At 43.8% G+C, this 22656-nt stretch overlaps 1 protein-coding gene across 5 annotated transcripts in view; it reads right to left on the bottom strand.

Moving 5' to 3' along the window:
• Dnaaf9 (dynein axonemal assembly factor 9) overlaps positions 1–22656 on the bottom strand; it is a 148463-nt gene that overhangs the window by 49337 nt on the left and 76470 nt on the right. For all 5 annotated transcript variants that reach the window (XM_038329804.2, XM_038329806.2, XM_038329805.2 and 2 more), the window contains 2 exons: positions 20941–20991; positions 19517–19604 (listed from right to left, as the gene is read on the bottom strand). In XM_038329804.2, coding sequence (XP_038185732.1) covers positions 19517–19604; positions 20941–20991 — 139 coding nt within the window. The remainder of the gene's footprint in view (positions 1–19516; positions 19605–20940; positions 20992–22656) is intronic.

The following is a 22656-nucleotide window of genomic DNA, read 5'->3' as shown; positions in this document are numbered from 1 at the left end:
CTGTTAGTCTCAAACCCAGGCCAAACCTCACTCAGTACCTGTGGCTCCTCCCAATGCTCCTCCTCACCCTGCTTCCCTAAACCTTTCCCACCCCCAGTCTGATCCCTACATAACTCAGCCATTCTGGCTAGCCTGGGCTGCCTCTCTTGGTTGGTGGCTCCTCTCATTGTCAGATTTAGCTGCTGGCCATGCTCAGCCTGGACTCTTCCTCAGTCTCCATGCTCTAAGAGTGGTCATGTCTTCCTTTTAGTTCATTCTTCATTCTCTTCCTACAACACTTTGGGTTCTGGTATATCCTTTTTACAAAAAGAAATTGCTTTGCCAGGTTACTTTTGCTTTGTTTGCATGGTCCTTTGTGCTACCCTGAGATTATTCTTTGTTTCTAAGACATTGGTGAGTTCATAATTCTCTGTCTCTAAGCTAGCTCAACCCTAAAGAGAGCCCAAGAAGTAATGGATACAGTTATTTTGAAAGACCTAATAGAGCCTTTTTTCCTTTTCCTTTCTATCATTTTTAGATTTATTTTATTTGATGTATATTAGTGTTTTGCCTGCATATCTGTATGTATACCATAAGCATGCTGGTGCCCATAGAGGTCATAATAGAGACAGGTTGGCTCCTAGCAGCAGTACTCCTTCCAAAGAAGACAGAAGACAAACGGGCACAGAATAACATCCATCCGCAATTTGCTTCATCAACTGCCAAGCGCTGACCACTGGGAAAAACTGCCTTTCATCTAAACTGAATATCTCCAGACAGTGGACAGAATCATTGGAATCGACAGCCTAGCTACTCAAGTAAGGGTAGGCTTGTCTTCCTACAGACTTCTAACCCATAAGATCTTCTAAAACCTGGCTGGCCCTGCACTAAACAGCAAAAGGCAAATACGACCCTCAACAACCATGGAGGACCCTGAGGAGGGGCTCTACGTAGCCAAACGACTATGTTCTCTGTCGTTTTTTAATCAATAACTCAAGTAAACTTTTATCCTTCTCAAAGATCTCTGATGCAGTTTGACAGCTGAGGCGTTCTGTAGGTTTAAAAGGACAACCTCATCAAACAAAATACAAATGCAAGTTATTAAACTGTATACTGTATATAAAGGTATGAGGACAAATACAAGTTACTAAATTTCTCTCATGCTGCCTTCCGTAGTCTTAAAAATATTTTTCATTGTGTAAAAACATCTGTCACAGTCATTCTGACATAAATATGCTACTATTCATACAATGTATATGTCTAAAACTTAGGTTTTCACAAAACCAAAGAATTCTTGTGAGTTCCAGGGAGCTGAATTGAAGGAGCCACCTTAAACAGGTCAGATACACCCTTCTCAATTCCCTGGTCCTGAAAATTTTTTTCTCTTCCTAAACTTAACATTGTCCTCTGTTCTGACAACACCTTGCCAGGTCCAAGAAACACCAGACAGTTCCACACCACAAACAGGACAGGAGTAAAGCGACCAGCTATCCCAGGATGTGACCAGCACCCAGATTTCTCAGGTCCCCCCAAGATGGTGCCCACAGGAAGTAGTCTTGAAAACCTGCCATCCCAATTCTTTTAACCTGTTGTGCCTAACTTCCCGCCTTTTTATTATAAGAAAGAGATGGGTTCTTTGGTTTTTCAGTGTATTAAAAAAAATGGGGGCTGGAGAGATGGCTCAGAGGTTAAAAGTATTGACTGCTCTTCCAGAGGTCATGAGTTCAACTCCCAGCAACCACATGATGCCTCACCACCATCTGTAATGAGATCTGGTGCCCACTTCTGGCGTTCAGGCAAACACATAGACAGAACACTATATATAATAAATAAAATAAATTTAAAAAAAGAGAGAGATGGGAATGTTATGATCTGCTGGCCTAGTCTGACACCAGGATACTTGTCCCTTTAAGAGACAAGTCCTGACCTCTCCCAATCCCTCCCCTTCCACCCATGGAAGTGGATATCCCACCTCCTCCAGCCTGCTCTCTCTTTTTCCATCTCTCTCCCAAAGAGGTAACTTCTGCTCGCTCTCTCCCCCTTCTCCCTCTCCCTCTCCTCCTTCCCCTTCCCTTCCATAACCCACTGAATAAACTCTATACTCAAAACTTTCTTTGCATGATATATCTTTGTCTGTTTCTCACCTGCTGTGGTCTCCCACCTGCCAGGGTGACTTGCCAAGGCCTTAGGGGATTACCGAGGCCTGGGGAACCCACTGAGGCCTCGGGTAGCCTGCTGCTATCCCTTGTGGGACCGGCTGCCCCTTATGGGTCTGGTCTTCCCCTTCCCCTTTTATATCTTTAAAAGGGAGTAACACCTTCCCTTCTCATGTTCCCTTTATCTCACTAACATTCCTACATAAGCTCTGTCTTCATGGTGTATTTGTCTCCTGCCCACCATGGAGACGCCTGGCTCCTTCCAGCCAAGGTTCCTCTCACGTAGAATCATTATATTGGTGCCGTAAGACTGAGCTCTCCTGGAAGTTCCTCCTGCTTGCTGGCAGTTTGAGGACCACTGTAACCTTCAATCTTGTCACTCTTCCAACTAAAGATTGCTGGACCCCTTCATCCAACTTATCAGCTAAAATTGGTAAGCCTCCCCCTGCCCATAAGTGAGGGTTTGTCTCTCCTGACGGTAGTTTCTCACTTTAAGGCTTCACTCGAAAGACCCAGTACTGGGCAACCATGTGTCTCTTAGGCTCGGAGTCCTGGCCACTGCTTCTGTGCTTGATGAACCACAAAAACAGCCTGTGCCCTTTATCCAGTCCTCCCTTAATCTCTGGGACTCTGGAGATTACAGGCCTTGGATCTTTCCTGCCTCACTCATGTAACTTCACTCCCTCCCCGGGGACATGGCCACTTATTGGCAGTTGCTCCTGGCATGTGATCCAGTCATACTGAGATCCTCTGACCTTCCTGCTGAAGCCCAGGGTGGTCACTCTTTCTCACCTGGCTTCATTTCTACTTCTCTGTTTCCATCCTTCCTGCCACAGACCAGGGTGGCTGGTCCCTCTTTCCTGCCTGGCTGTGGGCTGATCTAAGAGAGCAGCGTATGCCTGGGATGTTTCATTTGATTCATATGTATGAAAGATGTATGTGAATGATGTGCCCACATGTGTTTTAAATGCATGTTTTGAATGTCTGAATTTTATGTGTTCTGTATGTGTGTCTTGCTAATTGGTATGTTTAAAATTTGTACAACTGCTCTAAAAAAAACCATGTGGTTTGTCAGTACCTTACAACATGTGGGTAGGTGCCATCTTAGCTAAGGACAGGTCAGATAACCTAACCACCATCTGATGGGAAATCTTTGTCAACCAATTATCTTTAAGAGGTGGGACCAAGTTAGGGTGTGGCTTTCTGGGACCTGGAGAAAAAGGGTGTGTGGCCCAGGTGCACTCTATCTGATTCCCTCGCAGCACAGCTGAGCTTGGACTTCTTGTTCCTGTTTCGTGAGTTTCCCCTTCATAATAAATAAAAATACAATTGTTTTATTTCTTAACTAGCCTGGTTGTTTCCCGAATTGAACTAACTTCAACAACCATCCTCACTAAGAGAGACCATGTATCTGCCATTTTGTTTGAGGCTAAGAGAGACACTTCACAGCCATCTTGGCTAAGGACAAGACAGATAGGTTGAATGACCCGGTCACCACCTTTATTAAAGGTGCTCTTTGACTCATCTCTCGCCTCTTACTTACGTCTTTGTCTCTAATTCCTTCTGTAAAATGTCTCTTGCTTGCTCACCCCACTTTGTGGTTTTAGAGTACAAAATGAGAATATAAACTGGACATGGAACTGAAGCCTTTAGAGAGCCATCCTGGTTTCAATCTACCCGTGAATACACATCCTCTTTTCCCATAAGATCAGCCAGTGCTCTTAACTGCTGGGCCATCTCTACAGCCCCCCCCCCCTTTTAAAGTGTCTGTCAGCAGCTTCATGTGAACATAAGAGAAAGGAACAGGGTTCAGAATAAGGCGGATTTTCATTTCCTAGACTGTCTTATCACTTTTGCTGTCCCACGTGTGTGACCTGTGCCTCTGCTCCTCACTGCTGAACTATTAATTCTCCTGAAGGAAACAAAACAAAACAAAACAAAACAAAGCACCATCAAGTCAAATTGCTATAGGGAGAATGGAGTGAGAAGCAACCATTTAGCACGGCCTGTTAGGAAATAATAACCCTGCACATACACGGTCAGTTGATTTTCCACAAAGACAATTCAAAGGAGAAAGGAAGGTCTTTTCAACAAACGCTGCAGTAAAAACTGGATATTCATATGTAAAACAAACATTCACACAGACCCTTATGCTGGAAATTCTATCCCATGCCACCAGCCACAGAAGAAACTTCATTACTGTGAGGCCCAGGTAGCACAGCTGCCACAGCAGGCTTGATCGAGACCAGCGAAAAAGTAGGCCTGGGTTTCTCGGGGTTACTGGCAGGCAGCACAGGGTTCCAGGAAAAGCCCTAAGTTGACACCACCCAGGGAGGGCCAGCATCTAAAGGGCAGTATCTAACATTCCAACCATTAGATAAGATCACCACATGTCCCTGAGTCCAGGACTCACCTATTCCCCTTTTGCCAAGATATCCCTAAACAATTATCAGTCAGGGTCCTGGACCCTGGATACTCCCTAACCCCCAAACTCTACTATAATAAAAAACCCTACCTCAACTGGGCTGGGCACTCTGTTCTCAACTGCTGTGTTAGACAGTTGGAGAGTCCAAGTTCGAGCTGGAATAAAGGCTCGTTGCTTTTACATATGGCATTCGGTCTTCATGGTGGTGATCTGGTGGTCCCGTGATCTGGGCATAACAATTACTTCACAGGAATATTGAGTACTAAGAAGGATTCCAACTCAGGTAAGGAAAATTTCCTGTCTAATGAATGAAGCTTAAAAGTAAGATTTAGACATCAGGTGTGGTAGCGCACACCTTCAATTCGAGCACTCAGGAAACAGAGGCAGGGGAATCTGCTGTGAGTTCTAGGCCAGCCTGGTCTAGAGAAGTGAGTACCGAGTCAGCCAGGGCTATAAAGAGAATCCCTGTCTCAAAAAACAAACAAAACCCCTAAACCAAAGAATCAGATGAAAGGGTAAGAGACAACTGAATGGCAACTGAGCTGCAACAACAACCCCACAGAGGCAGGGCCTTTGGTTAAGGTAAGAATAAAATGGCGACGTTCCTTGAGGGTCCTGCAGGCCATGAGGGCAGGGAGTCCTAGGCAGGGAGCCATGTGATGGGGGAGAACAGGCACACACCATGCAGAGTGAGGTTGGGTATTTATTTAGTAGGTTAAAGAAGGGAAGGAAAGGGGAGAAGGGAGAACAAAGAGAGAGGCAGAGAGAAACAGAAAGGGGGGGAGGGGAGAAGGGAGAGAGGCAGAAGCTGCTTCTTTGGGAGAGAAATGGGAAAGGAACTCTAAGCAGAAGGAAGATTTGCTTGCCTCAGCAGATGGGGAGGGGAGTAGGCGGGGCTAGTCTCTTAAAGGGACAGGATAACTCATTACATTTGGGGCCTGCTCAAGTCAATGATTATAATCATATTCTCTATGTTCAAGAATCTGGAGGAACTACATTTGCTTGGTATATGAAGAATAATTTTAAAAAGATTCAAAACAAACTTTTAGAAATGAAAAATACAGAAATACATACCAGATAAGATTAGTGGCATTATGCAAGGCATAAGAAAAAGATGCCAGAGTACACACCTCTGGGTTCCACAAACTAGTTCAGGTGAAGAATAGCTTTCAAAACAAAGGCTGTGCTACTGGGAAGGACAGATACTGAGTGGTTACACCTGTAGGGGTCACATCTGGTCTTAATCCCCACAGACAACTTTTCTGGTCATTACTTTCTAATCAATACAGGCTAATGGTTATTTACATAACATTTACATGGCACTAAATAATCTAGAAATGATTTCAAGGTCAGGACCTGATTGTGGTACAGGAGTTTTATGCAAGTATGCTACCACTTCCACAGATTTTGATGACGACAGAGCAGAGAGAGTAGAGTTCTTCTTTTTTTTCATTCAAGACAGTTTCTCTGTGTAGCCTTAGCTGTCCTGGAACTCTCTTTGTAAACCAGGCTGGCCTCAAACTCACAGATTATCAACCTGCATCTGCCTCCAGAGTGCTGCAATTAAAGGTGTGCTCAATTACACCCGGCTAGAACATAGAGGGTTCTAGAACCAATACATGACATGGAAAAATGGACAGACATAGAAACAGGTACTATATAAGCTGTGTGTTGAGGGACAATGGTCTGTTCCCTGTCACTTGTATTTTAAATAAACGCTGATTGGCCAGTAGCCAGGCAGGAAGTAGAGGCAGGGTGACAAGAATTCTGGGAAGAGGGCAGTTTTAGTCAGCAGTTGTCACCAGACAGAGAGAAAGCCAGACACAGAGCAAACAAGATGTGACTGACTTGCCAAAAAAGGTACCAAGCCATGTGGCTAACACAGGCAAAAATTATGGGCTAATATAAGTTATATGAGTTAATAAGAAGCCTAATATACTAAGCCAATCTGTTTATAATTAATGTAGACCTCTGTGATGACTTTGGGACATAATGACTGTGGAAACCGGGTGGGACAGAAACAGTCAACAGCTGGGTATGGTTGCATATGCCTATACCCAAGCACTCGAGGACTGTCTCAAATCTGAGGTCAACAAAGGCTTAAAACAGCTGGGCGTGGTAGTTTACACTAAAGAACCTGGGGCCTGAGAGGCTGCAGAAGGAAGATCAGCAACAGCTGGAGGCCAGCCCTGCTGCACAATGAGTTCCATGCTGAAACCTGTGCCAAAGAGACTCTGCCTCAAAAATAAATGAAATAGACACTATGCAACATAAAATTATAAGAGAAAATATTAAAAATAATTTCACAGAGCAACAGAGAATGGCAGAACTTCAATGAGCCCAATGCATGTGTCACTGAAGGAAAAAGATCAGCGGTGGCACTCACCTGAGCAATACAGGAAGACCTTGTCTCAACCCCTAACTCAAAGAAAAAGGAATGACAGAAATGTTTCCAGATTATGCTTTGTAGAAAACCTACTGATCCAAAAAGTAAACAAATCCAAGAAGAAACCATGAAGAAGCCCAGAGATGTCACATCAAAATCACACCGTTCATAGCGGAGTGGGACAACATTTGTGCAGAGTGCAGTCTGATCTCCTGCACCCCCAGAGAACAAAATAAAATAAAACTACTTAAGAGTCAGTGATAAAAAGAAAATCTTTAAAAAAGCCAGAGGGAAACAGATCCCAGAATAGTAGGTTTCCTGTCAGGAACATTAAGTGGTCCTAAGAGGGTAGAAAGCAGGCGGCAGCAGCATTAGAATCTCCAGGAGAAACTACCTAACAGCTCTCAGAGGTGGGTGAAGACCTGCATATCTCTACTTTTATCTTATTATTATTACTTATTACTTTATATGTATGAGTGTTTTGCCTGAATGTATGTGTACCAAATGTACGCATTGCCTGAGAAAGGCGTAAAATCACCTGAGACTAGAGTTACAGGTGGCTATGTTGGGAATAGAACCTGGGTCCTCTGGAAGAGCAGCTGGTGCTCTTAACTGCTGAATCATCTCTCCAACCCCTGTTTCTAGTTTTATAAAGTAGGAGAGGAAGTGACTGGGAATACCTCAGCAGGTGGTCAGAACCAGAGAGGCTTAGGAAATTCATACCCCTGTACAGTAGGAGACATTTTAAAGAGCAGAAAGAGGGGAGCCAGGCAGAGGTGAATGGAGACGGCATGGAAGGAGGACGCACTCTCCCCAATATCAAATCTGCTGAGTCGGTGGCATGGCAGCCTTGCAATTCCTGTGGTGCACACTTTTTGGCATTTAGAGCAAAGGTCATGGGAATATATGATAAAACCTGACCAAGAGAATATGCAAAGAATATGGGGAAGAAACCTTAACCAAAACTGTACAGTGCTCAGGAAGGGAGACTCTTGTTCAGAATCAAAGCGTGCAGGGCAACAATGACTCCGGCTCCAAAGGCCCTGGACATCAGGGAGGACCACTGAAGTCAACATCTGCAACCAAACTGGTAAAGACCAGATCGGCATCTAAGACCTTGTGAGGAGCTTCCAGGCTCACGGTCAGCGTTCACAACCAGACTCCTGAAACATCATCCAGAGGCATGACTTGGGAAGGACCATCCACTGACTGGGTCAGCAACTGCAGCTTTATTTCCCAGAGGAGAGCCTAGAAGACTGCCCAGGGCCACTCTGAGAACCCAAAACCCAGCTCTAATTGGACACTCTCAGGGCTGTGACAGGCACCCAGGAACTGGGGAAGGAAGTGTAAGAGCCTGAATCCTGAACACAGCAAGCAGGCCCATCAGCTGTCTTTCCTTCACATTTATTCCTTCATTATGCAATATCCAATGATAATTTAGCAGCCTGCTCTGTGTGAGTACTCTGTTTCTTTCTCTTGTCCCTAATTTTTTTCCCCTTTTAAAAGACTTTCTCAGAGGATGTAGGCTGGCCTGGTTTGTGGAGTCGGTGTCGCAGCTGTCTAAGACTTGGGCTGTTTTAGGGCACCTGACTGCATCTCTTTACCTTTTCTTCCACCTTTAGCCTTAACTGCCCCACCCCCATCCCACCACCTCCCTTTTCTATTTGTTTCTTTGCTTTCTCTTCACCAACCCAATACGAATCACTACTCTTTCTCCACTTTCTTGCTTCTGTACTTATAACTGCAGCATCTAATATATCAGTGCACATGTGTGAGAGCCAGTTAAGATTTCAGTTTTAATTCCAATGCCTTAGAGATCCATGAAACAAACATGACTCTGATCTGCCAGCCCCTTGCCCAAAGACAGTTCCTGAAACGCGGCAGGCCACTGTTTGCTTGAGATAACAAGCCACCTGTTTTCACTCTCCTAACCAAGTTTGTTTGACCCATCTGCACTGATGTGCTTGATCACATGTGGGTGAGCGGTTCACAGGCGGAAAACAGGTTAGGATGTATGCTTGCTCCTGATTGGATCTGATGGTAAATGCAATGAATTATGGATTTTCCTTCTTAACCCTTAAATCCTTGCAAAACTTGATTTGGGGACATCTGGAAATCTAGAGATGGACCTGGCCAGGGTCCATCCACCTGGCCAGCATTTAATTAAATCTTGCTTCAAATTTGGCTTTAAATTGTGTTAGTGGTCTTAGTCTTGACTAGTGAGATTAACACATGAACTTTGGTATTTTTTGATTCACAGCATAATTGGCACTTAAGGGATGATTTTTTAATTTGACTACTGCTATACTTTCATCGTAAGCCTACTGTGTTTGGTAGTGTTTGCTCCTGGAGACAGTATTCTACTCTCAGGGGAGTACTGGAGATCAAGCCTGGTGAGCCAGACACTAATCCAGCAGAGGAAAGGAACACCTTACCCTCACTACTACCTTGAATATCGTAAACATTTCCAATGAAGGAATTGAGCAATTAAAAAAAAAATCCAACAAGACACCAGATGTACAAGAACCAATGCAAAAACACAAGAAACAGAAAAACCAAGGCCAAAGGACCCCTCCAAAATTACTAATCCTGGCAATGAAGAAACTGAATGAAATGTCAAAGAATCTGAAATGCTGATTAAAAATATGTTCAAAGAAATCAAAGTAGAAACTAATGAACTGAATAAATTTAAAAACAGCTGAATGAAATAAAATCGATATAGTATATGAACATGGAATTCAATTAAAGGAAATACTAAAAGAATCAAATGAAAAATGAAAAATTCACTGAGCATGGTGGCGCATGTATTTAATTCCAGCATGCAAGAGACAGACACAGGTGAATCTCTGTGAGTTCGAGGCCAGCCTGGTCTACAAAGGAAATTCCAGGAGAGCCAAGGCTGTTACACAGAGAAACTCTGCCCTCAAACAAACAAACAAACATTGAGTAATTCAAACAAAAAGATCTATGGAAAGTCTTAGCAATAGAGTGAATCAAGAGAATGATGGCAGGGCGGTGGTGGCGCACGCCTTTAATCCCAGCACTCAGAGAGCAGAGACAAGTGGATCTCTGTGAGTTTGAGGCCAGCCTGGTCTACAAGAGCTAGTTCCAGGACACCAGAGAAACCCTGTCTTGAAAAAACAAAAACAAAACAAAACAAAACAAAAACAAAAACAACCCAAAAAGAGAGAGAGAATGATGGGTAATCAGGACTTTAAGACAAGATGATGATATTGAAACATTCAGACATAAATGAAGACCAAATAAGTAGAAAACATAATCCTAACAGTGAGGTAGAGGCAGTATAATCTCCTCTGTGAGTTCAAGGCCAGTGTGCTCTACAGAGTGAGTTTCAGGTTGGCCTGGGCTACATAGTGAGACCCTGTCACAAAAAATAAAAGCAAACTCAAAACCAATCAACAACCAAACCCCCAGGAGAATGAGATCCAGAGAGCTAACTTTTCCTTTACACCCCTTTGTTTACATAAGAAGTCATTTTGTTATATGGGGCCAAGAAAAGCAGCCTCAAAACAACCCACCTGCCTGTACTTTGCTTTTGGACTTCCTAGCTTCTAGAGTTTCTAACAGAATTATAATTTAGGCTGCCCAATCTAGAATGTATTAGAAATCTAACAAGACAATGTGGTATTTTCTCAAGGACAAACAGAACAAGAGACTTTATTTATAAGAACTACTTGCAGATCAGTGGGAAAAGAATTTTAGTCTAAGATTGTTATTGGGACAGGTGCTTATATCTCTATATTTTAAATTGACCTCTTATCACAGCTTTCATAGATCAATCCAAGTAGAAAAAACCTTCAGACTTAGTGTCAAGTCCAAAGGAAACTTGGAAATGAGCTCACCTGGACTACAGGAGGATTTCTAGTAGTTAGTAGAAAGCCAGCATTCCTCAGGAACTTATGAAGCTGCTTTCCCTCTACCAAAAGGACTCTGGCAGAATGGATACCTAGCAGCACATCAAAGCCTGTGCCGGCCTGCAGGCTCCCTCAGCATCACAAGCACCAAACACGTATTTCAAAGTCCACACTAGCATCCTGGCCCTTCTGGCAGTCTCCCTCCTCTAAACTCCCTTCAGCTGAGGGCTTCCCTCCCCAGCTGCTCATTCTCCTTACAACGTGCTAGTTTTGTTATGGTCTCTGCTCCGGCTTCTCTCACTAAGTTTTCTCTATTCTCTGTCCCTTTGCTATTCTCTCTGTCAAAGATAGCCCTGCCATGATCCAGTCTGCTGGCCATATTCAATCTAGTTCTTTCTCACTCTGCTTTGGACTTTTCTAAGATGCCTTTGACTGTTCCCTCATATCTATAATAAAAACTTACACTTTAATCATACAATGGAGAGTGGTCATGTTGTCAGTTTATAAACTTAAGGAACTTCAACATGAAGTCACTCTGCCTCTGTCTCCCTTTCCTCTAGGAAAGGGTATGTAGAGGTTGTTGTAATCTGCTGGCCTGCCCTGTTACCTGGGTACCCTGTCCCTTTAAGAGACAAGCCCCACCCACTCCCCATCTCTTCCTTCCTGCTGAGGCAAGCTGATCTCTGGCCTCCACTCCATCCCTCCTCCTGCTCCTTCTAATGAAGAGGCAGCTTCCAGCTCCTCTCCCCAACCCCCCACTAAATAAACTCTATACCCAAGCTCTCTCTGCATGGAGTATCTGTCTGTCTCTAACCTGCTGTGTGTGCCACCCTCCAGGGGATCTGCCAGGGTTACTTGAGCCATGATAACACTGGTGTGTAACTTGGCCAGGCTCTCTCTGTTTCCCTCCCACCTGTGGGCAGGGGGGCTGAGGCACACAGGGACCCTGGACCTGGGCCACTTTCTAACTTCCTGTGTCTGCTCCCGACTAAATGGTAAGGTCACCTCCAAATCAGCTTTTGCTGACATTCATCTCTGCTAATTCCGCATGGCTGAGGACTGGGAACTCTTCTCATCTCAGACTGTTGTCCTCATTTCCTCTCGGACCACTGTCCCAGTCTCGGGACAGTCGGAGCGGTCCTGTCTGGTCCCCATCCTCTGAGCTGATGAGCCTTAGGATGGCCTGACCTATATCACTCGACCCTCGCTCTGTCTCAAAGACGTTTGAAGAGAGCTAACCTTTGGGTCTTGTCTCTCTCTCACATCCTCGGCCATGGAAAATAAACTTTCCAATATTATTTGTCCAACCTCCCTGCTAGAATATCTTTTAGAGACCCTAAAACCTCTATGCTTACAGCCTTACTTAGAGATTCCTAACCTTATCTGCCTTACCGGCAGACCCCAACACAGAGTTTTCTAATTTCTAAGAGCAAATAGGCAGATGGAAGTTTCTATCCAGCCATGCTAAGCTCTGCCCCACCAGCATCTCACTTCCGTCTGCTTTTCCTTTTGCTGGACAGGGCAGTCTCCCCACCCCCAAGCCCGTAAATACTCCTTTTCTCGCTTCTGTCTCTGTCACCACTACTGCTGGTCCTGCAGGAACTGACAAAACTAGCTGATCCGTGAGGCAGCTGTTCCAGTCAGTCCCTGCCTACGGCAGCTAGCACCATTAAGTAATTTTCCTATCTACTTCATGTATGAAAGAACACATAAATGGTGTGAATACATGGATGCAATTCTGTTTTAAATATATTTCTACATGTCCTCTACATCTCTCGTATCTGTTTAAAACGTAGCACTATATTCACCCCAAATAACAGAACACCGTACCCCACTCAGTGAAGCTCGCCTTGGTACAAGCCTCTAAGAACAGTCTAGCCTCTTGGATGAAGGCCGTGTGGGCCACCATCCTAGCCCCCACAACCTGCTGCTCTGGTCAAATTAGAGGGAAATGGGGATTTCTGTGACTAAAAAGAGGCATGTAAGAATTCTAAGAACTGACCAGTCATGGTGGTTTATACCTTTAATCCCAGAACATGGCGGAGGAGGGCATACTCTGTGACTTAAGGCCACTCACCACCACCGCTCCTCACTCTGCCACAACAAGCTAATAACTGTACTGCTGCAATAGTAAAAATGAAAACAAACCTATAAACAAAACAAATGACCATCAAGAATAAAATGAGGTAGCCGGGCGGTGGTGGCGCATGCCTTTAATCCCAGCACTTGGGAGGCAGAGGCAGGCGGATCTCTGTGAGTTCGAGGCTAGCTTGGTCTACTAAAGCTAGCTCTAGGACAGGCTCCAAAGCTACAGAGAAACCCTGTCTCGAAAAACCAAAAAAAAAAAAAAAAAAAAAAGAATAAAATGAGGTGCTGGAAAAATGGCTCAGAGGTTAGGAACATTTTCAGAGTACTCGAGTTCAGTTCCCAGCACCCACACGATACCTTCTTCCAGCCTCCCATGGTACACAGACATACTTGTAGGTAAAACATCTATACACATAAAATAAAAATGATAAATGTCTTATTTCATATGAAGGTACTTTGGAGCTATGAAAATCGGTGAACTATATGAATACTTATAACTATGATCAGTGGAAATTTTGAGAATCTAAATTGAGTCACTTTATGTCAATCCTCCCAAAAGGTAAAAAATGTCAAATTAAGAAGGATAAACTTTTACACGTGATTGCTTGGTAGTGGCTATCACAGAAAAGTGCCAGAACCTGAACTGGTGCAGAGTCCACTGCAACTCTAAATAAAAAGTACTTCTACCAGGAATCTACCCAGCAACTGTCTGTTCATCCTGGAACTGACACCCAGTTTTGTCATTAATCACCAATGCCACAGCTGGCTTCAAAGTATCCGATGCAACCTTCCTCATTTTTGTCTTTAAAAACTTCCCGCCTCAGCCTCCTTGACAGCACTAGCTGTCTGCTGTGCAAGCACATCCTCACGGCAAGTTCTACCATCCGCACTGCACTGCTGTGTGCTGCTCCCAAACCAAACACAATCGGGATACATTCTAGGAGCATAAAACCGAACCCAAAAGCAAGCCCCAGGACAGCACACAGAGTGTGATTTTATTTGGGGTAAGTTTAAAACAACATGTTTAAGGATATGGATCTGAGTCTAAACCAAGTTTTTAAGGATTAGCTACTGGGCAGCCTGCCTGGCCAAGGACAGCAGGAACAGAAGACAAGGGCACATGAAGGACACAAAAAAGGTAAAGCAGAATAGCAAGAAGTCTCCTAATAGTAAAGTCCCTGGGCTGGGGAAGGGAAGAAGACAGGCAGCTCATGGAAAGAAATGCTGTTCTCAGTCCTGAGCACTTGGGAGAAAAGTCAGAAGGCTGAGCCACTGAATAGAGCTGAACTGTTACAGATGCTGCTGCAGCCCGTACTACAACCACAGGCGAGTGAGTGTTCACCACACAGCCCGTACTACAACCACAGGCGAGTGTTCACCACACAGCCCGTACTACAACCACAGGCGAGTGTTCACCACACAGCCCGTACTACAACTACAGGCGAGTGTTCACCACATGGAGTCCCGTACTACAACCACAGGCGAGTGTTCACAACACACAGCTTGTACTAAAACCACAGGCGAGAGTTCACGAAACACAGCCCGTACTACCACCACAGGCGAGTGTTCACCACACAGAGCCCCGTACTACAACTACAGGCGAGTGTTCACCACACAGAGCCCTGTACTACAACCACAGGCGAGTGTTCATGACACACAGCCCTGTACTACAACCACAGGCGAGTGTTCACGACACACAGCCCGTACTACAACCACAGGCGAGTGTTCAACACACAGAGCCCCGTACTACAACCACAGGCGAGTGTTCATGACACAGAGCTCAGAATTTGACCAATCAAGATAAATACTGTTAGGGATGGAAATATACCAATTTCAAACTCATTATATTCCAATTAATTAGAGGCTGATTCTAAGACACTAACAACTCTTCACGTCAGGGTCTTTCATCTTTGCAATCCCCCTCCAAATCCTGAGAAAGCCCTCAGGCATTTTGCATCATCTCCCTTTAAGAGAGCTCTAGCAGGACAAGGGAGCCCTTGCTTTTGATTTCCTGAGGTAGGAGTGTCTCAAGTTCAAGAACACACTGTCTAGAGTGTGTTCAAAGGACAGTCTGGGAAACTAGGAGAGACCCTACACCAAAATAAAATTTGCAGGCAGTGGTGGCACATGCCTTTAATCAAAGTACTTGGGAGGCAGAGGCAGGCAGATCTGTGTGAACTTGAGGCCACTCTGGTCTACAAAAGTTAGTTCCAGGACAGGCTCCAAAGCTACAGTGAGAAACCCTGCCTTGACCCCCGCCCTCCTCCAAAATAGCAGTAGTAACAAGCAGTGCAAATAGTCTAGTGAAGGAGTTCCTGCCTAGGCTGTGTAAGGCTTGAAGGTCAACTTACAGTACTACAAGGGTGGGTGGTCTTAAATGTCATAAATTTAAAGGTCAGTTAATCCCTTGACTTTAAAGTGGTAAAATATTTAATACACAGACTTGCTTGTTAAAATTTTCTGCTTCTATAGAATTGTTATGTAGCATCAAGCTGTGTAAACTTAGAATAAATGAAATTTAAGTTTTCTAGGGGAAAAGAAGGGTTGGAAGGGGGCTTTGCTATCCAGACTTGCTTTGAATTTACTATGTGAATAGGCTGGCCTTGGATTGGTGATCCTTTGACCTCAATTTTCCAAGTGTTAGGAGCAAGAGTTAGTGCTGATTACAAACATGTGCCAGCATACCCAGTTTAGGTTTAAGATCTGAAAATGGCGTGACTGGGCCAGGGAGTGGCCCAGTGGTAGAGTGTTTGCCTAACATACAGAAGAACTGGAGTTGTGTAGAACATAAACAGTGTGACTAATAAGGACCCAGAAACCTCTAGTTGTGACCTTCATTCTTACACAGAGCTTATACAGATAAATTAAATCTTGTTGGATACCACAATATAATACAAAATCAGTTTTCTAATAAGGTCCTTTGCTGAAAAGGAAGTAATTTTGGCACATATTCCAGATGACTATTAAAAATGGATCAAGGATGGCATCACACAACCACCTCTTTATTGTTATCTACAGCTTGCTTTTAAAACAGTACGCAGGGGCTGGTGATGTAGTTCCACTGGAAGACTGGTTGTCTAGTGTACATGAAGCCTTTGGTGCACAGCATGGTGGCACATACATCTCAGTTCTTGGGAAATAAATGCAGGTGGGCATCAGTTCAATCATTATGGGCCACATGGCAAGTATGAGGCTAGTCTGGGCTAAGTAAGCCACTGTTTCAAAAAACCTGGTAGGACAGAGGTAGGTGGGTGAGTTCCAGAGGAGTCTAGAATAAATACATACTGAGTGAGTCCCTGCCTTCTAAACAAAACAAAATGACCCAGGGCTTGGGAAATAGCTGATACAAAGCTGGCCTAGCATTCATAGGGCCTTGGGTTCAACCCCCAGTACCCTCTAATCAAAACAACAAGCATACTATACAATGTGAGTGTAAGAGCACACACCTGTATTACCAACATTTGGGAGGAGGCAAAGGTAGGAAGACCTCTAGTTTGAGACCACCCTAGGAGACAGGAGACCCTCAAACCCAAAACTAACAGCTCAAATGACAGAGCTGAAAGCCACGAGGAACAGTTCTCAGGCCTTGATAATAATCAAAGAATCAAATTTGAACACCTGACTAAACACCCACACCCCAGTGTTGGATACTAAACCAAGGCAACAAATTCAGAACATGCTGTATAAGCTTTATGTCACTGAGCTATATCCAAGAATTATTTTTACTTTCTTTTTCTTATTTTTCATTTTTATGTATACGTATGTAAGTGCACCATATATGTGCAGTGAGTGTCACTGGAGGCCAAAAGAAAGCATGGTCCCTGGGAACTGAAATTACACACAGTTGAGAGCCACCATGTGGGTGCTTCCAGGTCCTCTGGAAGAGTGGCCAGTGTTCTTAGCCACTGAGCCATTTCTCTTCCCTTACTTTTATTTTTTTTTTTTATTTTTTTTATTTTTTCTTTTTTTGGTTTTTTCGAGACAGGGTTTCTCTGCAGCTTTTTTTTAGAGCCTGTCCTGGAACTAGCTCTTGTAGACCAGGCTGGCCTCGACCCTTTTATTTTGAGACAAGGTTTTACTAAGCTGCCCAGGGGCTGGTCTTGAATCCGAGATCCTCTTGCCTCACTCTCCCATGGCTGACTGAAGAGATTAAAGGCCTGTACCCCCAGACTCAGCTTGCTGCCCAGCTGGATCTTTTTTTTTTTTTAAAGATTTTATTTATGTATGTATTTATTTATTATGTATATAGTGTTCTGCCTACATGTATTGCTTGTTCAGCTAGAACTTTTTTAAAAAGATTTTATTTACTCATTCAATTATTTATTTATTATGTATACATTGTTCTGCCTGCATGCATGTATTTGTTTATTATGTATACAGTGTTCTGCCTGCATGTATGCCTGCATGCCAGAAGAGGGCACCAGATTCCATTATAGATGGTTGTGAGCCACCGTGTGGTTGCTGGGGATTGAACTTAGGAACTCTGGAAGAGCAGCCAGTGGTCTTAACCTCTAGGCCATCTATCTATCCAGCCTGCCAAAACTGATTTTAAAGTTGCTTTAAGTTGGTGACCTCATTTCCCTTATCAACCCTCCCCCTTTGAACACTGAAGTTGTAGGGTTATCTCATGCTAGTACTGCCTTGTCTACTGGGAGAGTGAGGAACAAGTAGTTAGTTCTTCAGTTTCATAAGTCCACAAAGAGAAAACTCCATTTCAGACCTGTACTTGATTACTGTCTTGAGCCTTATCCATATAAGGTTCAGGTTTGTCCTGCCTTTTAACACTGCAACACAACTGCTGTCTATAAAGGTCATATTTGAGAATCACACAAGCAAGTCCTCTGAATCCCATAAAATTTGCAAAAAAGGAAGTCTCAATGTTTGCACTAACTTCATGGTTCTGCGTTGGGCTATAATTCCCAGCTATCCAGTGTCACAGATGCCCCATAAACCATAGGCTGGACATGGCTAGAGATGTTCTGTTTTTAAAAAGCAAGATTTTTGGCCTGGCAGTGGTGGCATACACTTTTAATCTCAGCACTTAGGGGGAAGGGACAGGCAGATCTCTGTGAGTTCGAGACCAGCCTGGTCTAGAAAATATGTTCCAGGACAGCCAGGGCTGTTACACAGAGAAACCCTGTCGCAAAAACAAACAAACAAACAAACAAATTTCAAACAAATAAATAATATGAAATAAATTAAATAATAAGGCTCTCTCTCTTTCAATATAGGGTTTCTCTGTGTAGTCCTGGCTATCCTGGAACTCCCTCAGTAGACCAGGATGGCTTCAAACTCAAGAGATCCAACAGCTTCTGCCTCCCGGAGAGTAAAGGTATGTGCTGCCACCACCTGGCTAAGGATTCATTTCATTTTTTAAAAAAGATTTATTTTAATTGTGTCTCTATGTGTATGTGCACTTGAGCACAGGAGCCCTTGGAGGCCAAAAGTATTGGATTTCTCTGGAGTTATAAGGGGTTGTGAGTAGTCTGACTGGGAATTGAACTTGGGTCCTCTGTAAGAGCAGCAAAGCTGTCTTAACTACTAAGCCATCTTTGCAGTCCCTGGAGATAATCATGATGATGGGATTTGGAATATCTGAGCCTATGATATTTGAGATTTTAACAGCTGCTGTAAAGGGATGTCATGCTTGCAAGGGCGTGCTGTATCATGTATAAGGAAATGGTGTGTGTCACAGATGCCAGGGGCAGACTGATGTGAGAGCCGACACAGAGGCGATGACCTCACTTGTTGCTGAGGCTAAGGGAGGTCTGAGAGCAGCCTCTATCTAGTAGGAGGCATAAAATGGGCTTCAGTCCTGGTGGATCAACAACTTAGACTCTTCCCCCACAGCTTCTAGAGAGAAGAGTCAGGTTTGGCTGATCTTTGATTTCAGCCTCATTAGACCTTTATCTATACATGCCTGCCTGTCCTCATCAAGACTATCTGATTAACAGACCTGTATGGCATCAAACTCCTTGTGTTGTACAGGCCGCCTTTAGCAGACAGGCAGAACTTCTGCCTCTGCCCCCACCCCCAATACTGGGGTTACTCATGTGCCATCAGGCCCTGTTCACTTAGGGTTTTGACTTGCAAAACTTGGAGTTAATAATGAGGTATTTTGTTTTCTTGAGACAGGGTTTCCCTGTGTACCCTTGGCTGTCCTGGAACTCACTCTGTAGAACAGGCTGACCTCAATCTCACAAGAGAATTGCCTGCCTTAGCTAAGTGCTGGGATTAAAGGCATTAAAGGCATGCACCACCACTGCCCATCAAGGTGTTGTTTTAAAACATAAAACCAGTAAGTTTGTTACACAGGAGAAAACTGTGCAGGTCTATGGCTTCTTGCTGGAAGTGCTGCCACTTTGGCCCATCCTGAGGACAAAGCAATGGAAGAAGGGAGACCATATGCAGTTCTGGTACAGACCTATGCTCGTGAAGCCAGCACCAGTTTCCTCAAGTAGCTGAGCCAAAGGAAAACAGCTCAGGAGAACCCTTCTCTGCCAGCATGTCTTTTCAGAGAGCAGGTGTATTATTAGCTACAACACTGTGCTAACACTTGCAAACAAGGGACTCAGATACAGCCAAGAACACAATCACAGCTGCTTACCTTCCTCAGGCCCAGACTGTGGACTGCTGGAATAAAGATATGCTCCTTTTCCTCCTGTTAGCAATGTGCCCAAGAAACACTCGTCCCCCTTTAAAAACAATAGCAACAAAAAGCTGGTGATTTACGGCATAAAAACTTACAGAATCAAAAACTTCATTTTGTCAGTATAAAAAGCTGAGTCCGATTTGACTGTAACAAAGAGATACCATGTACTTTGACATAATCTGGTTCGTTTGGTGTATTGTGAGCTTTGGTTTTTGTGACAAAGTCTCATTGCAGCCAGGATGGCTTGGAACTTGCAGTGATCCTCTTGCCTGAGCTTACTGACTGCAGGGACTAGAGGTGTGGACGGCCTATCATACCTGGCTCTGTACTCTCCTTGGGGTGGTCTTTTTCCAGTGGACCGATGTCTGTGAAAAAAAAAAAAAGCCACCTTCTCCTTTGCCATCTCAGCTTCTGGGTAGGTCAATTTTTGAGGGAGGGTTTCGCTGTGTTACATTACTAGCTGTCCTAGAAGTAGCTCTTGTAGATCAGGTTGACCTCGAACTAAGAGATCCACCTGCCTCTGTCTCCCAAGTCCTGGGATTAAAGGCATGTGCCACCACGACCCAGCCCATGGAAACTGCTTTTAATAGTGCTTAAGACAGAATGGGGAGATAGACAGTTCCATGGTAGAGAGTTCTTGTCTAGAATGCTCAAGGCTTTGGATTTGGTCCCTAGTGGTGACTTAAAAGTTGTACAGGGAGATTTTTTTAAAACATTAAAAATTCTAGGTGGAATCTCTTTCACTTTGTTCCCATAAGTGTTTTCTTCCATCAGAGGCCTAACAGGAAGCGGGAAATGCTAACAGGTATTGAAGACAAATTTTTTTTTCTAAGAGTTAAGGTATTTTTAAAAAAATTATTTATGTATTTTATGGGCATGGGTGTTTTGTCTACCATGTACATTTATGTACTATAAGTGTGCTTGGTGTCCTTGGGGGCCATAGGATCCCCTGTAAATAGAGATACAAATGTTTGTGAGCCACCATGTTGGTGCGAGGAATAGACCTTGTGTCTTCTGAAGATCTGCCAGTACCCTTAACTGCTGAACCATTACTCCAGCCCCAAGGTTAAATATTTTATCATTACAGTCTGCTTTTATTTGGACCATAATACAAAAATACTTATTTTATGTGTGTAAGTACTCTGCCTGCATGTATGTATGTGCACCACATGTGTATGTGGTACCCAGGGAGGCCAGAAGAGGGCACAGAATCCCATGGAACTAGAGCAATGAACAGTTATGAGCCACCATGTGGGTGCTGGGAACCTAACCCAGGTTCCCTACAGCAGCAGCGAGAGATCTTAACTGCTGAGTCGTCTCTCCAGCCCCCATCTCATGTTAATGATGATGTTATCACTGGGAACAAAAATGCTGCTTACCCGTGTTGCTTGCAGGGTTTTCTCAGACAATTTTATTTCATTATCTTCTACCTGTATCCAATGGAAATGAAGAATTTTCAATTTAGTGCTTCAAGGATAGAATTCTGCTGTTTCTCCCTAGGTAGTTCCTCTGTGACATTTAACCTTTTCAGGCCCTGACACACTGGCAAAGACACTGCTGGCCATCAGAACTCAAGTGCTAGGCTGAGATGGGTTTTCTGGCTAGGATCTCAGGCACAGCTAATGAGCTCAGATACACAGAGAATGCATAATCTCCATTTATATTTCAGAGTAGGGGGAAACCCACTTTGGGATGAATGGGAACACACTGAAGTATTTCCAGAGTATACTAAAAGGCAAGATCTCTCTAAGCAGCCCTGACTGGCCTGCAACTGCTGTGTAGATCAGGTTAGCCTCAAACTTACAGAGATCCGCCTGCCTCTGCCTACTAAGTGCTAGGATTAAAGGTGTGCACCACCACTGCCTGGCCACAGCGCTCTTTACTTGAACATATGTTAGAATATGATTCTTTGTTCTCCTCTATCTACATCAGAAATACAAAAACAGATTCTAAAATAGGTACTAAGACGTCATCTTTTAAAGGCAGGCCTTATTCAGTTCAGGCTACTCTAAAATGCACTATGTAATGCTATATAATCCTGGTGAGCCTCAAACCTGAAGTCCTCTGGCTCCAGCCTTCAGGGCTGGGCTTACAAGTATGTACTACCATGCTTGTTCATGGTATGCATACTATGTGACTGTGTGTGTTTAGTCTCAAATGACTTAGATTTAATTAGTGGAAGCAAACTATATGTAGAGCTTAAAATAAATAAGTTATATGGTCAGGTGCTGACGCACGCCTTAAATCCCAGAATTTAGGGGGACAGAGGCAGGCGGATCTCTATGAATTTGAGGCCAGTCAGAGTGAGTTCTAGGATAGTCAGGGTAACACAGAGAAACCCTGTATTGAAAAAACAAACAAACAAAAAAGAGTGCCGTCTGCAAACTGAGACTCCCCTTCACCCTGGTCCTTTTCTAACAAAGGTATCTGCAGTGCTCTACCTGGAACAGCTCAGCGAAAGAAAGACTGTAGGTTCCTTATTTTTTTTTTTTAAAAAAAAAACAAGGTCAGTTGTGCTGGCTAATTTTCTTAAAATAATATTTACTAAGCCCTACATTTTTCTCTGCTCCCCTCCCTGCCTCTCCCTTCTCCCCTCTAACCCTCCCCCAAGGTCCCCATGCTCCCAATTTACTCAGGAGATCTTGTCTTTTTATACTTTCTACTTCCCCTGTAGGTTAGATCTATGTAAGTCTCTCTTAGTGTCCGCATTGTTTTCTAAGTTCTCTGGAATTGTGATTTGCAGGCTAGCTTTCTTTGCTTTATGTTTAAAAAGCACCAATGACAGAGTACATGTGATAATTGTCTTTCTGTGTCTGGGTTACCTCACTTAAAATGTTTTCTAGCTCCATCTATTTTCCTGCAAAATTCAAGCTGTCGTTATTTTTTTCTGCTGTATAGTACTCTATTGTGTAAATGTACCACATATTCCATATCCACTCTTCGATCCAGGGGCATTTAGGTTGTTTCCAGTTTTCTGGCTATGACAAACAATGCTGCTATGAACACAGTTGAGCACATGTCCTTGTGGCACGATTGAGCATCCTTTGGATATATACCCCAAAGTGGTATTACTGGGTCTTGAGGAAGGTTCTTTC

The sequence above is a fragment of the Arvicola amphibius genome, chromosome 5, assembly GCF_903992535.2.
Source record: "Arvicola amphibius chromosome 5, mArvAmp1.2, whole genome shotgun sequence".
In the NCBI taxonomy this organism is placed as follows: domain Eukaryota; kingdom Metazoa; phylum Chordata; class Mammalia; order Rodentia; family Cricetidae; genus Arvicola; species Arvicola amphibius.
Note: the sequence above shows the minus strand (reverse complement) of the source record. Positions and strands in the feature narration are given on the sequence as shown.